We start from the raw sequence: 12,231 nt of genomic DNA, 5'->3' as shown, positions 1-12,231 counted from the left end.
TGAACTGATCCAGGTAAGATGGCACTAACAAAAACCACGAAGGTAAACAGACTGGTACCTCAGAATTCATCTACAGCAAAGGCTGTGAACAGTAAACTTTTTAGTAGCAGAGAACTTTACTTGGTACTCAAATTTGAGATTTTAATCAAACACAATGCATAAGAAGGAAGAGTCTCAGAAGAAAAAGACAACGGGTCTGTACACTGCTACTCTAAGTACAGTCTCTGGACCAGAAGCATTAAGCATCACCTTGAGGTTTGCTGGAAAGTGCAATATTCTGGGACCCACCTAAAACCGACTAAATCAGCACCCGCATTTTTACAGGATTTCTAGGAGATCTTAATATTGATATATAAGTTTAAGGAGTACTGGTCTAGATAATACAAGAGACTTTACAGAGAACTAAAATAAAACAAAAAGTAACCCATTTGGGGTTTAATCTGTATTTTCAAATCTCTCAGCAGATTCAAGCCATGAGAGTTAAGAATACGTTAAATCTGAAAAGCATTAATTTTTAAAAATTTATTCATCTATCTTTGTGCGGGGTCTTCACTGCTGTCTGAGGGCTTTCTCCAGCTGCAGTGAGTAGTGGATACTCACTGTAGTGTGTGGACTTCTCACTGTGGTGGCTTCTCTTGCGGTGGAGTTCAGGCTCTAGAGCGCCTGGGCTTCAGCAGTGGTGGCCCTTGGTCTCACCGGTTATGGAACATGGGCTCTGTTGCTCTGAGGCATGAGGGATCTTTCCAGGCCAGGGATGGAACCCATGTTTCCTGCATTGGCAGGTGGACTCAACCTCTGGATGACCAGGGAAGTCCCAGCAAGGCATTATTTTTTATATATTTATATGCATGTGTGTGTATACATATATATAATGGGTATTATTTTATATTATATATACATACATAAAAATAATGCCCTGAAGATTTATAATAATAATTCCTTGTAAATATATTATTACATATTTTAAGAATCTAAAGCTGCCTTGTCTAATGGCATCACCCAAGCTAAACAACAGCACAGACAAGGACAACAAAATTCTTGTCAGTCTGCACTACAATACATTCAATATCACTGTTTAATCTTCCACTTAAATCTGTCTTCAGCCCTCTGCCCTCCTGTTTAATATTCTACTATCCTACCAAAAAAATACAATTTATAGAGAGAGGTTCACTGAGCATCACGAGACCACAAAAGAACGGTACTGCTTAAACAAGTTCACAGTTCCTTGTATGCAATTCTGAAATGTAAAAAGCTTCAAAATTCCAAATATTTTTCTCTTAAGTTTGGTGTCCAAACTCATGTGGCAGCAAAACTTGATCTGAACTGATGGGAAACTATTAATACTTTCATTTATCTCACTTATTATGAATGTTTACACGTTTTGCTGCAGGAACACTAATGTGTTGCTTACAGAGTACTGCCTCAGAACTTGCTAGGGCTATTAGCAATACGCATCCCTATTACCTTTCTAAAATCTGAAAACACATGGAAGGTGAAACACATCTAGATCCAAGTATTTCCTGGAAGGAACTGTGGACCAGTGGGCTTCCCTCGTGGCTCCGTTGGTAAAGAATCTGCCTGCCAGTGCAGGACACACACAAGACCCAGGTTCGATCGCTGGGTCAGGAAGATCCCCTATAGAAAGAAATGGCTATCCACTCCAGTATTCTTGCCTCAGAAATCCCAAGGTCAGAGGAGCTGGCAGGCTACAGTCCATGGGGTCGCAAGAGTTGAACACAACTTAGCAACTAAACCACTGAAAACAAATCAGGTTTTCTAAGAACCCTTTTTATTGCATACCTCTGTTTATATGTGAGGACGTCCCACGGTGTGTGGTTTATTATTAGGGCAGGTGCACACCCCTCATGGTAGTCAGAAAAGCTGATGACAGTTGAATGCGGAGCAGTATCTACATCCACCAAGATACCCCCATTCTATTGCAGGAAAAAGGAGTATGTTTGAAGTATGGTTTAAACTGACATGTTACATTTAGAATTTCAATCACTTATGCAGATATTAAAAAGTCTGTTTTCTTGAATTCCCACAGAAAATCACATTGGCTCTGATCTCTTACAGACATATGTACAGCATTATATATTGTTAGAGTTAGTATACCTTCAATTAATTATCAGGATACTTTATAGCATGTCTTAATAAAATATTTTAAAGCAAACTTTAAAAATCAAAGATATTTTATTTTAAAAACAGGAAAACTTACCAGATCTTCTAAGCTCAATAAAGTGCCATTATCCTGTTGGTTATAAAAGAATGGCCTGGAGGATCCCTCACAGTTCACTACTCTCACACAAAGTTTGCCTGAAAATTTTTCAGGCCAAAATGGAAGGTTCTGAAAATATAAAAGTCAAATATCAGTCTTAAAACAATACTATGGTAAATAAAACAGTGGCTAATAAAGTTTTAAATTCTAATTCAAATCATAACTCAATTATCACTGTTTCTTAAAATAGCTCCTTTACATTTCATATTAAGATTATTGACAATATGATTATTTATGAAGCCAAAGAAACTCCATCAGAAGAATAGATGTATTAGTCTTTTCATACTTAAAGAATAATTACAATATGAGGAACTGAAGTGCTATTAAGAACATCTCAAATATCTTAAATATTTAAAAATTATAATCTTAGTATGTGCTTTAATGAATTGCACTATGAATTCTTTCAGAGTATCTTGTCCCAGATAAACCACAAGGCAACTGAAGGCAGAGGACCTTGCTGGAACTATCCCCCCAATAGCTGATTGATCTTAATCTTGACCTTTTTGAGCCTCAGTTTCCTTATCTGTAAAACTGAGATCTTAGTTCATAAAACAAAAGTTCCTCACCTGTGACAGAATACTGGGTAAATTCTATTTCTGAAAAGAATACTATTACTATCAAACTCACATCAAAGATAAAAAGATAAGGAACACGTATTTGCTGCCAAGTCTATGAAGATCATTCTAAGTGCCTTGGAAAGCCCATGCCTCTTAGAGGTCTAACATTGAAGTAGAGTCCCTCTGCTTAAACTTTTTGCTATGCAATTTTAAAGATAATTTTAGAATTTTTTAGATGTACAGAAAAACAGTCCTATCCTTAAGTCAGCTGGTTTGGTTGAAAACAGGCAAATTCAAGCACTAATGCTTGTCTTTGCACCTGCCCCCTCCCCCACTTTCCTTATTCTTTTCACTTCACCTCTTGTTGAGTCTGCGAAGTTTTGTTCAAATACCAGCTCTTCTATGAAACTACTTCTTTTGATCTAGACCACAATGATCTCAACCTCCAAATAACCTTGCTGACCTAAAAAATACTGAGATTCAATTTCCTTCTCTGTAAAGTAAGGTGGTTGAATTTTGGGGATTTTTTCAAGGAAACTTCCAGTTCATCTATTTAGAGATCCTATAACCACCTATTAGTCAGTTCAGTTCAGTCGCTCAGTCGTGTCAGACTCTTTGTGACCCCATGGATTGCAGCACGCCAGGCTTCCCTGTCCATCACCAACTCCCAGAGCTTGCTCAACTCATGTCCATCAAGTTGGTGATGCTATCCAACCATCTCATCCTCTGTCGTCCCCTTCACCTCCTGCCTTCAATATTTCCCAGCATCAGGGTCTTTTGAAATGAGTCAGTTCATTGCAAAAGGTAGCCAAAATATTGGAGTTTCAGCTTCAGCATCAGACCTTCCAATCAATATATAGGACTGATCTCCTTTAAGATTGACTGGTTGGATCTCCCTGCAGTCCAAAGGACTCTCAAGAGTCTTCTCCAACACCACAGTTCAAAGGCATCAGTTCTTCAGTGTTCAGCTTCCTTTACAGTCCAACTCACACCCATACATGACTAGTGGAAAAACCACAGCTTTGACTAGATGAACCTTTGTTGACAAAGTAATGTCTCTGCTTTTTATTATGCTGTCTAGGCTGGTCATAGCTTTTCTTCCAATGAGCAAGAGTCTTTTAATTTCATGGCTGCAGTCATCATCTGCAGTGACTTTGTACCCCCCAAAAGTAAAGTCTGTCACTGTTTGCATTGTTTCCCCATCTATTTGCCATGAAGTGATGGGACCGGATACCATGATCTTAGTTTTTGGAATGTTGAGTTTTAAGCCAACTTTTTCACTCCTCTTTCACTTTCATCAAGAGGCTCTTTAGTTCTTCTTTGCTTTCTGACATAAGGGTGGTGTCATCTGCATATCTGAGGATATTGATATTGCTCCTGGCAATCTTGATTCCAGCTTGTGCTTCATCCAGCCTGGAATTTCACATGATGTACTCTGCATATATGTTAAATAGGCAGGGTGACAATATACAGCCTTCATGTACTCCTTTCCCAATCTGAAAACAGTCTGTTGTTCCATGTCTGGTTCTAACTGCTGCTTCGTCAAGTGGGCCTTAGGAAGCATCACTAGGAACAAAGCTAGTGGAGGTGATGGAATTCTAGTTGAACTATTCCAAATCTTAAAAGACGATACTGTGAAAGTGCTGCACTCAATATGCCAGCAAATTTGGAAAACTCAGCAGTGGGCGCAGGACTGGAATAGGTCAATTTTCATTCCAACCCTAAAGAAAGGCCATGCCAAAGAATGTTCAAACTACCGTACAATTGCATTCATCTCACACGTTAGCAAAGTAATGCTAAAAATTCTCCAAGCCAAGCTTCAATAGTACATGAACCATGAACTTCCAGATGTTCGAGGTGGATTTAGAAAAGGCATAGGAACCAGAGATCAAATTGCCAACATCTGTTGGGTCATCGAAAAAGCAAGAGAGTTCCAGAAAAACATTTACTTCTGCTTTATTGACTATGCCAAAGCCTTTGACTGTGTGGATCACAACAAACTGTGGAAAATTCTTCAAGAGGTGGGAGAACCAGACCACCTAACCTGCCTCCAGTAGCTTGTCACCAGTAGCTTGCAACATATTATCTTCTTCTCTATGTATTAATTGAAGAGAGTTAAGCCTTCCAAGATTGGATGCTTCTTGACTATAAAGATGTTATCTTGACTACTGACAGAATAGTATATTATTTTTATGTACATTTTACAGTACATATCCACATTTATACACATAGGAAGAACCATAAAATGAGTGTTAACAGTTTAGACTAGGCTAGTGATAAATATTATCAACAATTTTTTCTTCTTTTTAACATATCCTTAGAGTATGAGAGGAAAGTCTTTCAAAGCTGGCTGTCATAGTTTAACACACAAATATGGTAGCAAAGTGATTATGACAGAGAGATATATAATTCTTATTTATATATCAATATTTACTTGTACATTTTAGGAGCCAGGTATATTAAATGAAAATTATTACCTCTGAAGAAGCAATATAGTTCCATTTATTAGTTGGCAGTGCACCATCAGATGCAATTTCACCAACTTCTAGTTCTAATGATGACTTGTTCTCAATGGTATAAAAGGGAGTCAAAGTAACTATTCGTGTAAGATTAAAACTGCTCATTTTGATGCTGACACCAACCTGTGGAAAGGAAACAAACAAGTTTATCATCTCCCAGTACTTTACACAGCTTGAAACACACACAGACATTTACTCACAGTCTTCTTAAAGTATTTTAAAATAGGATTTCTTAAATAAAGTAACTAAAAAGAACCATATTCCATGACTGATTATCTTCTCACTAAGAAGAAAAATTTCAGTTCCTTAGTCTGGGTCCAGCAGAAACCAATTCAAGAAATATCAATCAGTAATTTAACTAATGATGACTTGTAATAACAAACTCAATTTTTAAAAATCCTTTACTTTTTAACATTTCAAAATAGACTGTTTTAAAATCTAAGTGTACAGATTCTTTTGCTGCTAACAATAAAATGAAATAAAAATTTCAAAGAGGTAATAAAACAAGTTAACTAGTATCAGATTATTCAAATTGTTGCAGTGAAATTTAAAATTTAAGGCGTGTTGGCAGGGAGTGGTATGGTATGTGGATTCTAGTATATTCTGAATATTTACCAAATTCCTTCATTAAATGGATTCAACTCACTGTCTTAAACTTTTGACAAATTTAGGCTTTGCTTTGATACTAACTGTACTAGAAATCAGTAGACAGACATAACCTAATAGTAGACATCCTCCATGTAATACTCTGAATTCACATTTCTATACCCCTGAGGATTTCCAGCTTATTTAGTGAAGAAAATGTAAATGAAATCTGAGGTAAATAAGCAAGCAAAACCTTACCAGGTATTCCATGTTGTTGGCAGGACACTTCACACATCCATAACTTCCCACTGTATCCAATGAAAAACCACTGGACCATGAACTAGTTGAAATTTTTAATTGTACCTACACCAGAGAACACAGACAATCATATAAGAAATCTAAGGCACTGTATTCATTTTATTTGATGGACAGGTGCTAGACCACCAGAAATTTATTTAGTAACATGAGACAAAGAAAAGTATTATCAAAGGCATGCTGCAAATGCGTAAGAGAACCACAGGAACTCTAGGGGACAATACAATAAAAGCAGAGCTCTAAACTTCCCTTTGCATTCACCTCTGCGATGAGTATAATGAATTTAAAGATGTATATCAATGAGACCTTCTGTTACTTAGGAAGGAATTAAAATGTAAAGTGATATTTTCCAGTGTTAGGTTTTTTATATGGAGCTAATGAATTCTTAAACTTTTAGCACACAGGGAATTTATGCTTTTATTATTCAGCAAACAATGAAAAGTGTTGTGATAAGCAGAATGGAGACACAATACCTGTCCTCAATAGGCTTCCAACTAAACAGAGACAGGAAATACACATTAATAATTATAATGCAAGACTTAATGTGATAAGAAGGATAAAATCCTATCAAACTGACAGGATAAAAAGCTTACTTATGGCTATGGGAAAAGGTAAAGTTTTACAGAAGAGATCTAATTCTGCTCCTGTATTAACCTCCATCTGCCCAGCAGATGATAAAAACCTGAGAACAACCAAAGGTCAGACACATAAATAGGTACAATATCAAGCATTAATCAACACTTTATGACAAAGGTTCTCAAAGCACGGTCTCAGGCCCTATTCAGACCTGAACTGCACCATGGGGGCATGGCCCAGCAGTCTGTTTTCAAAGCCCTCTAGGTGACTCTGTTGCACAGAGATTGCGATTGGGAAGCACTGCTCTAAGAGAACATGCATGGGATATCTAGCTCTGCATTAGATGATCAGAAAATCTTTCACACATGTCAGGCTGGAGCAGAATGTCAAAGCATGATCAGTGATAACCAGAAAACAAGAGGCAGACAGGGAAAGTGTAGGGCAAAAGACATTCTAAGCAGGTGCAGCTACACAAAAAGCCCAGAGGTGAGCAATACCAAGATGTGAGTTTGCAAAGGAAAGAAGCGACCAGAGCAAAAAGGATCAGATCAGGCCTTAGGCTTTGTTTTTCTCTCGAAGGTCTGCCTTAATCCTTCATACATATGAGGCTCAAAACCAAATTCAACTGCTCTCTCTTTTGAAATGCCATTGCATCACTGGTAACCTACATAAAGTCAAGCTTTTCAATTGACGCTATGTCAAGAACAGAAGTAATTCTAGGGGCACTGGAGAAAAAGATACCTCAGCCTTGGGGTACTATTGTTGTTAGTTCCTAATACCCCACTTAATCATGTATTCCTTAAAAGTAGTCTTGGATCTAATGCATACCAGAGACACTGAACAATTTGTTTTATCGACAAAAACACACCTTATTTTTACTAAAAATGTTCTTCTTCTTGAAAGAGAATAAAACAATATCCCTAAAATCAGCTGGATGCTTCACATGCGTATCTTCTGCACGATACTGGAGCACCCGAGAAGTCTTGTTAATTAGCCAGTAGGGACTGAAAATGGAGAGCTCCATCTGGCTGCCAATCCGCCTGACATGTATTGACAGGTCAACTGTCAGCGTTTCTGCGGAGTCAGGAGAGAAACACACAAGGAAGAATTCGGGAAGTGTGTTGCATATACGGAAATGTCCATTCCAGTTTTTGCCCTGATATTTCACCAGAACTAATTCCATTATTTCTCCACTGATTCGCGAATGTAGAACATCAGCTGTACTGCCTTCGGTCAGCTCGTGAGTTTCTGCTGTTCCCTAAAAACAAACAAAAACGAAATTTGCTTACCAATTTTAAAAAAATCTTTGCAATAACTTCCCTATCTTATACAAATACTAAATTACCTACCAGATTCACATTAACTGAGAAGTCTTCAAGGTACCATCTTTACATATTATGAATATCTGACAATTACTAAGGACTAAAAAGAAAATACTGTATCATAGCCAAAGGCAGAAATTGTCATTCAGCCATCAGCAGGCCAATGGCTGTTAGTTCTGAGAAAAAGTCAGACTCATGTCAAGAATCTAAGACTGGATTCAACAACACTGGCTATTTCCATTAAGAGATATGTCATTACACAAGCCACATAACAGCTTGGGCTTCAGCTTCATCCTTTATTCACATTCTACACTTAATGGTTCTCATACAAATAAAACAAGGAAAGTGATGTCAAACTATTCTGACAAGCTATGTAAGGTGGAACTACTTTAGAAACAAGTAATGGCAATATAATAAACTAGGCTTCCTTACCGACAGCTTCTCTTGTAAAAATACTACTTGAAAATGAAAGTGAAGTAGCTCACTTGTGTCCAACTCTTTGCAACCCCATAGAGTGTAGCCTGCCAGGCTCCTCCGCCCATGGGATTTTTTTCAGGCAAGAATACTGGAGTGGGTTGCCATTTCCTTCTCCAAGGGATCTTTCTGACCCAGGGATCAAACCTGGATCTCCTGTGCTGCAGGCAGACTCTTTTACTATCTGAGCAAGAGCTTATTAAATAAATACTACTTAGTTCATTTAATTAATTTTAGTCTCCACAAGTCAAGGGTGGCTTCTTGTCACATAAAGAAAATTAATTTAGGTTCCAAACACTTTTAAGATTTTTGTATTTTGAAATGTTGTGGCATGAACAAATTTAAAAGCATTTACTATACTTCATTACTAGAATATATTCCCTAATACTTCTTAGGACAGACAGTAATTATTTTTTGGTTCATCATCACTTTAAAAAACTTTAAAATTAACTTCATAATAAATTAAGATGAAGTATTTTCTCACTGGTGCTTTCCTGTACTTTAGCTAAGAGAACTGTACTTAGATAATAAAGAGATTATTATAATTATTAATTTATAGCAGATGCAGCAGAATTCAGTGGTGAAGAACAAGGAATCACATTGCTTTGGTTCAAATCTCAGTTCTACCATTTATTAGATGTGGGATTATGAGTCTGTCACTTAACCCCCCTGTGCCTCAGTTTCCCCATCTGTAAAATGGGTCAAATAATAGCAACTTCTTCAGGAAGTTATTGTATGGACTAAATAATGCACGTAAAATACATGAACTAGTGGCTGGCACAAAGTAGATGCTATGCTAATTTTTGCTATTATTATTACTATTAAAACATTACAAGTATGGGATGTAAAACACTGACCTCAACAAAAATACCATTTAAAAAAAGAAGAATTCACTCCATGCGATAATAAAAGTCAAACAAAATGCAAAACAGGGGGCATATATGCATATTTATGGCTGATGCATGTAGATGTATGGCAGAAACCAATACAATATTGTAAAGCAACTATGCTTCAATTAAAAATAAATAAATTTTTTAAAAAATGCAAAACACATACCTCAAGTAAATATCTTAGAGAATATGGGAGAAAATTTCGCAAGGTGACAGTAGGGTAAAGGTGAATGATGTAAGCTGGATCCCAGTCTTCCCCCTGTGCACTTATATAGCTCAATTCATCAGGCACAGCAACTGTGTTGACTATGAGAGGTAAGAAGTTCATTTCTGTTGACGGACACTGCAGCATGCATCTGACTTCTTTGCTCCGATGAAGCTCTTCCTTCCAGGAAATATAAGTGGTGGACTCTTTGTACTGATTCTCTAAGATACCAGCTGGCTGAATGAACAACTGACATCTAAAGAAGAAAACAGAGTGGGAAAAAAATTTTTATTAAGGACTTAAGAAAAAGAATTCAATTGACTCTTCTTGATGACTCTACAAGACAAGTACTCTTATTCCTATTTCTATAGATAAGAAAAACAAAGCTAAGAAAAGTTAAGAAACTTGCCCAAAGTCACACAGCTGACTCATGGAGGCACTTTCTGAGAAAAACTACTCTGTAAAAAAAATGACAACTAAAAAAAAAGTTAATTTCAAATACAGTCTAATAAGTCTCATAAAATGCTGAAACATCAAATACACAATAAAAAAGTTTCATTTAGCAAATTCAATAATATAAATATATTTCTCCGTATGTCTTAAAATTGGATTTTACAGATCTTTAGATAGTAAGAATTATTGTTATTGTAGAATACAGATGTTTTACTTTTTTTCTAGAATATAGATGCTAATTCACAGAATTAAAAATATATATAATGAATCTTTCATAGTTTAATATATTCAAGGAAGTATCTACCTATATGAATCTAAAGGAACATGGAACTCCTCTTCAGGTCTGGCTATTCCAATGCGCTCCAACATCTTCACATTTTTAACATATTTATAGATGATGAAAGCAATAGAAAAATGGTTTTTAATCTGTTGGACAAAAAACATACAAGTTGTTTAAAAAGATGTAGACATTCAAAAAGAAAACTGTGAGCTGCACACAATTACATTTAGATCTAAAAAATTTCAAGCCCAAAATTGGAAGATATTTTTATGGTAATTGAAAACTTTTATTTATTTAAGTGCTATCTATCTGAAACTTGCTGTTAAATGGAAGCTAAGAATTATTAGGATATTCACATGCTCACATATTACATGCTGAATTTTAGTATATATTATAATCTTTCAAATATGTATTAATCTTTGAAGACTTCAGCCATAATATTTTCTTCATTTTAACCTTTTCTCAAAGTACTATGTGACTAAACACAAAAGGATAGCAAAGCAAAAATGAGGTAAATAAATATGGTATAGTTCTTCCTTAACTTCAATGTAATATAGGCAGGACCTAATAACAAACTTAGAGACAACAATGACCAGAAGTTGAAATCCTTTCATTTTCATATAATTTTATAGGTAAGAAGAAATGTTCTTTCGCTGACCATATGCTGAAATCTGTTATAATGCACAGAAAAAGAAAAATCAAGAGTCTTAAAAGTGAAAAAAATATTTATATAGATTAACATGCTAAATTATTTTTTCTGGGGAGATCATTCCAATATTCCTTCACACATACTTGAAAAATGCAATACAAAGAGAATGGAATGTAATCTTATTTGACCACCAGCTATTATATTACTACAATACTCCTCAGTTTTGAATCTTCCAAGGAATAGACAAAAAGTTTCATTAATTTTAAACCCAGGAGACAACAATAATCGACTTTAAACTAACAAGAGCATTTTATGAGATATTTAAAATGAAGAATGTTACAAAGTAAGCTGGACAGGAAACAGCAGCCAATATAAACTATTATTTATTTCTGAAAATCAGTAATGACCTAATGAAGTTTTATTATATTCCCATGGTCAGCCAAATGATTTAATATTTCTTGATATACTAAAAGGAACACAATTCACTTAATGCATTACCTGGAGAGGAGAACGAAGGGTGATTACTTTATTCCCTTCAGTTGCATCAATCTGTACCACGAGTGAGTCAAAATGACCGGTATTAGGATTCCATACATTATACAGCCGCCGTCCAGGTCTGGCAACTGGGACTTTGGTCACTTCTGTATATCCATGAGGTGCTAAGGCAGAGCATTCCAAATATTAATTTACGTAAACTTTAATAAGACAGAATCAACAGCAGCACCTCAAAACAACAACAAGAAGTGTATTCTTCCTCATGACTAGAAATGATGACATCACAAAATTCTTGTCTAAGACACAGGAGCTAACAAAGAAAGGAAACTATTTATTGTTATAACATTTTCTGACCCAAAACAATTTCTCCTGAGGTGGAGGTTTGTATGTATTAAAACAAACAAGACCCAGTTCATTCCTTATTTTCCCAATTCTATATAACAAAATAAATCGTCTTCTTTTCTGAAATGATGACATTTACTGTCAACACTCTGGGACATCTGAATATAGTTACTTTCACTCCTCACTGAACTCCCATCCTTTCTGAAGCATACAACATACTGCACTATTTAAGCATATAGAGATAATTTAGTTCTTTAAGGTAATTTTTAAATTAATCAAGTTTAATTTTCT

At 35.8% G+C, this 12,231-nt stretch overlaps 1 protein-coding gene across 2 annotated transcripts in view; it reads right to left on the bottom strand.

Annotated features, from left to right (window-relative positions):
• VPS13C (vacuolar protein sorting 13 homolog C) overlaps window positions 1–12,231 on the bottom strand; it is a 182,138-nt gene that overhangs the window by 37,740 nt on the left and 132,167 nt on the right. For both annotated transcript variants that reach the window (XM_043471782.1, XM_043471783.1), the window contains exons 56-63: window positions 11,602–11,762; window positions 10,479–10,600; window positions 9,683–9,977; window positions 7,699–8,088; window positions 6,198–6,302; window positions 5,313–5,477; window positions 2,219–2,347; window positions 1,801–1,934 (exon numbers count right to left, since the gene is read on the bottom strand). In XM_043471782.1, the coding sequence (XP_043327717.1) occupies window positions 1,801–1,934; window positions 2,219–2,347; window positions 5,313–5,477; window positions 6,198–6,302; window positions 7,699–8,088; window positions 9,683–9,977; window positions 10,479–10,600; window positions 11,602–11,762 (1,501 nt within the window). The remainder of the gene's footprint in view (window positions 1–1,800; window positions 1,935–2,218; window positions 2,348–5,312; window positions 5,478–6,197; window positions 6,303–7,698; window positions 8,089–9,682; window positions 9,978–10,478; window positions 10,601–11,601; window positions 11,763–12,231) is intronic.

The sequence above is a fragment of the Cervus canadensis genome, chromosome 6 (genome assembly GCF_019320065.1).
Source record: "Cervus canadensis isolate Bull #8, Minnesota chromosome 6, ASM1932006v1, whole genome shotgun sequence".
NCBI lineage: Eukaryota > Metazoa > Chordata > Mammalia > Artiodactyla > Cervidae > Cervus > Cervus canadensis.
This window is presented reverse-complemented; position numbering and strand designations above follow the sequence as displayed.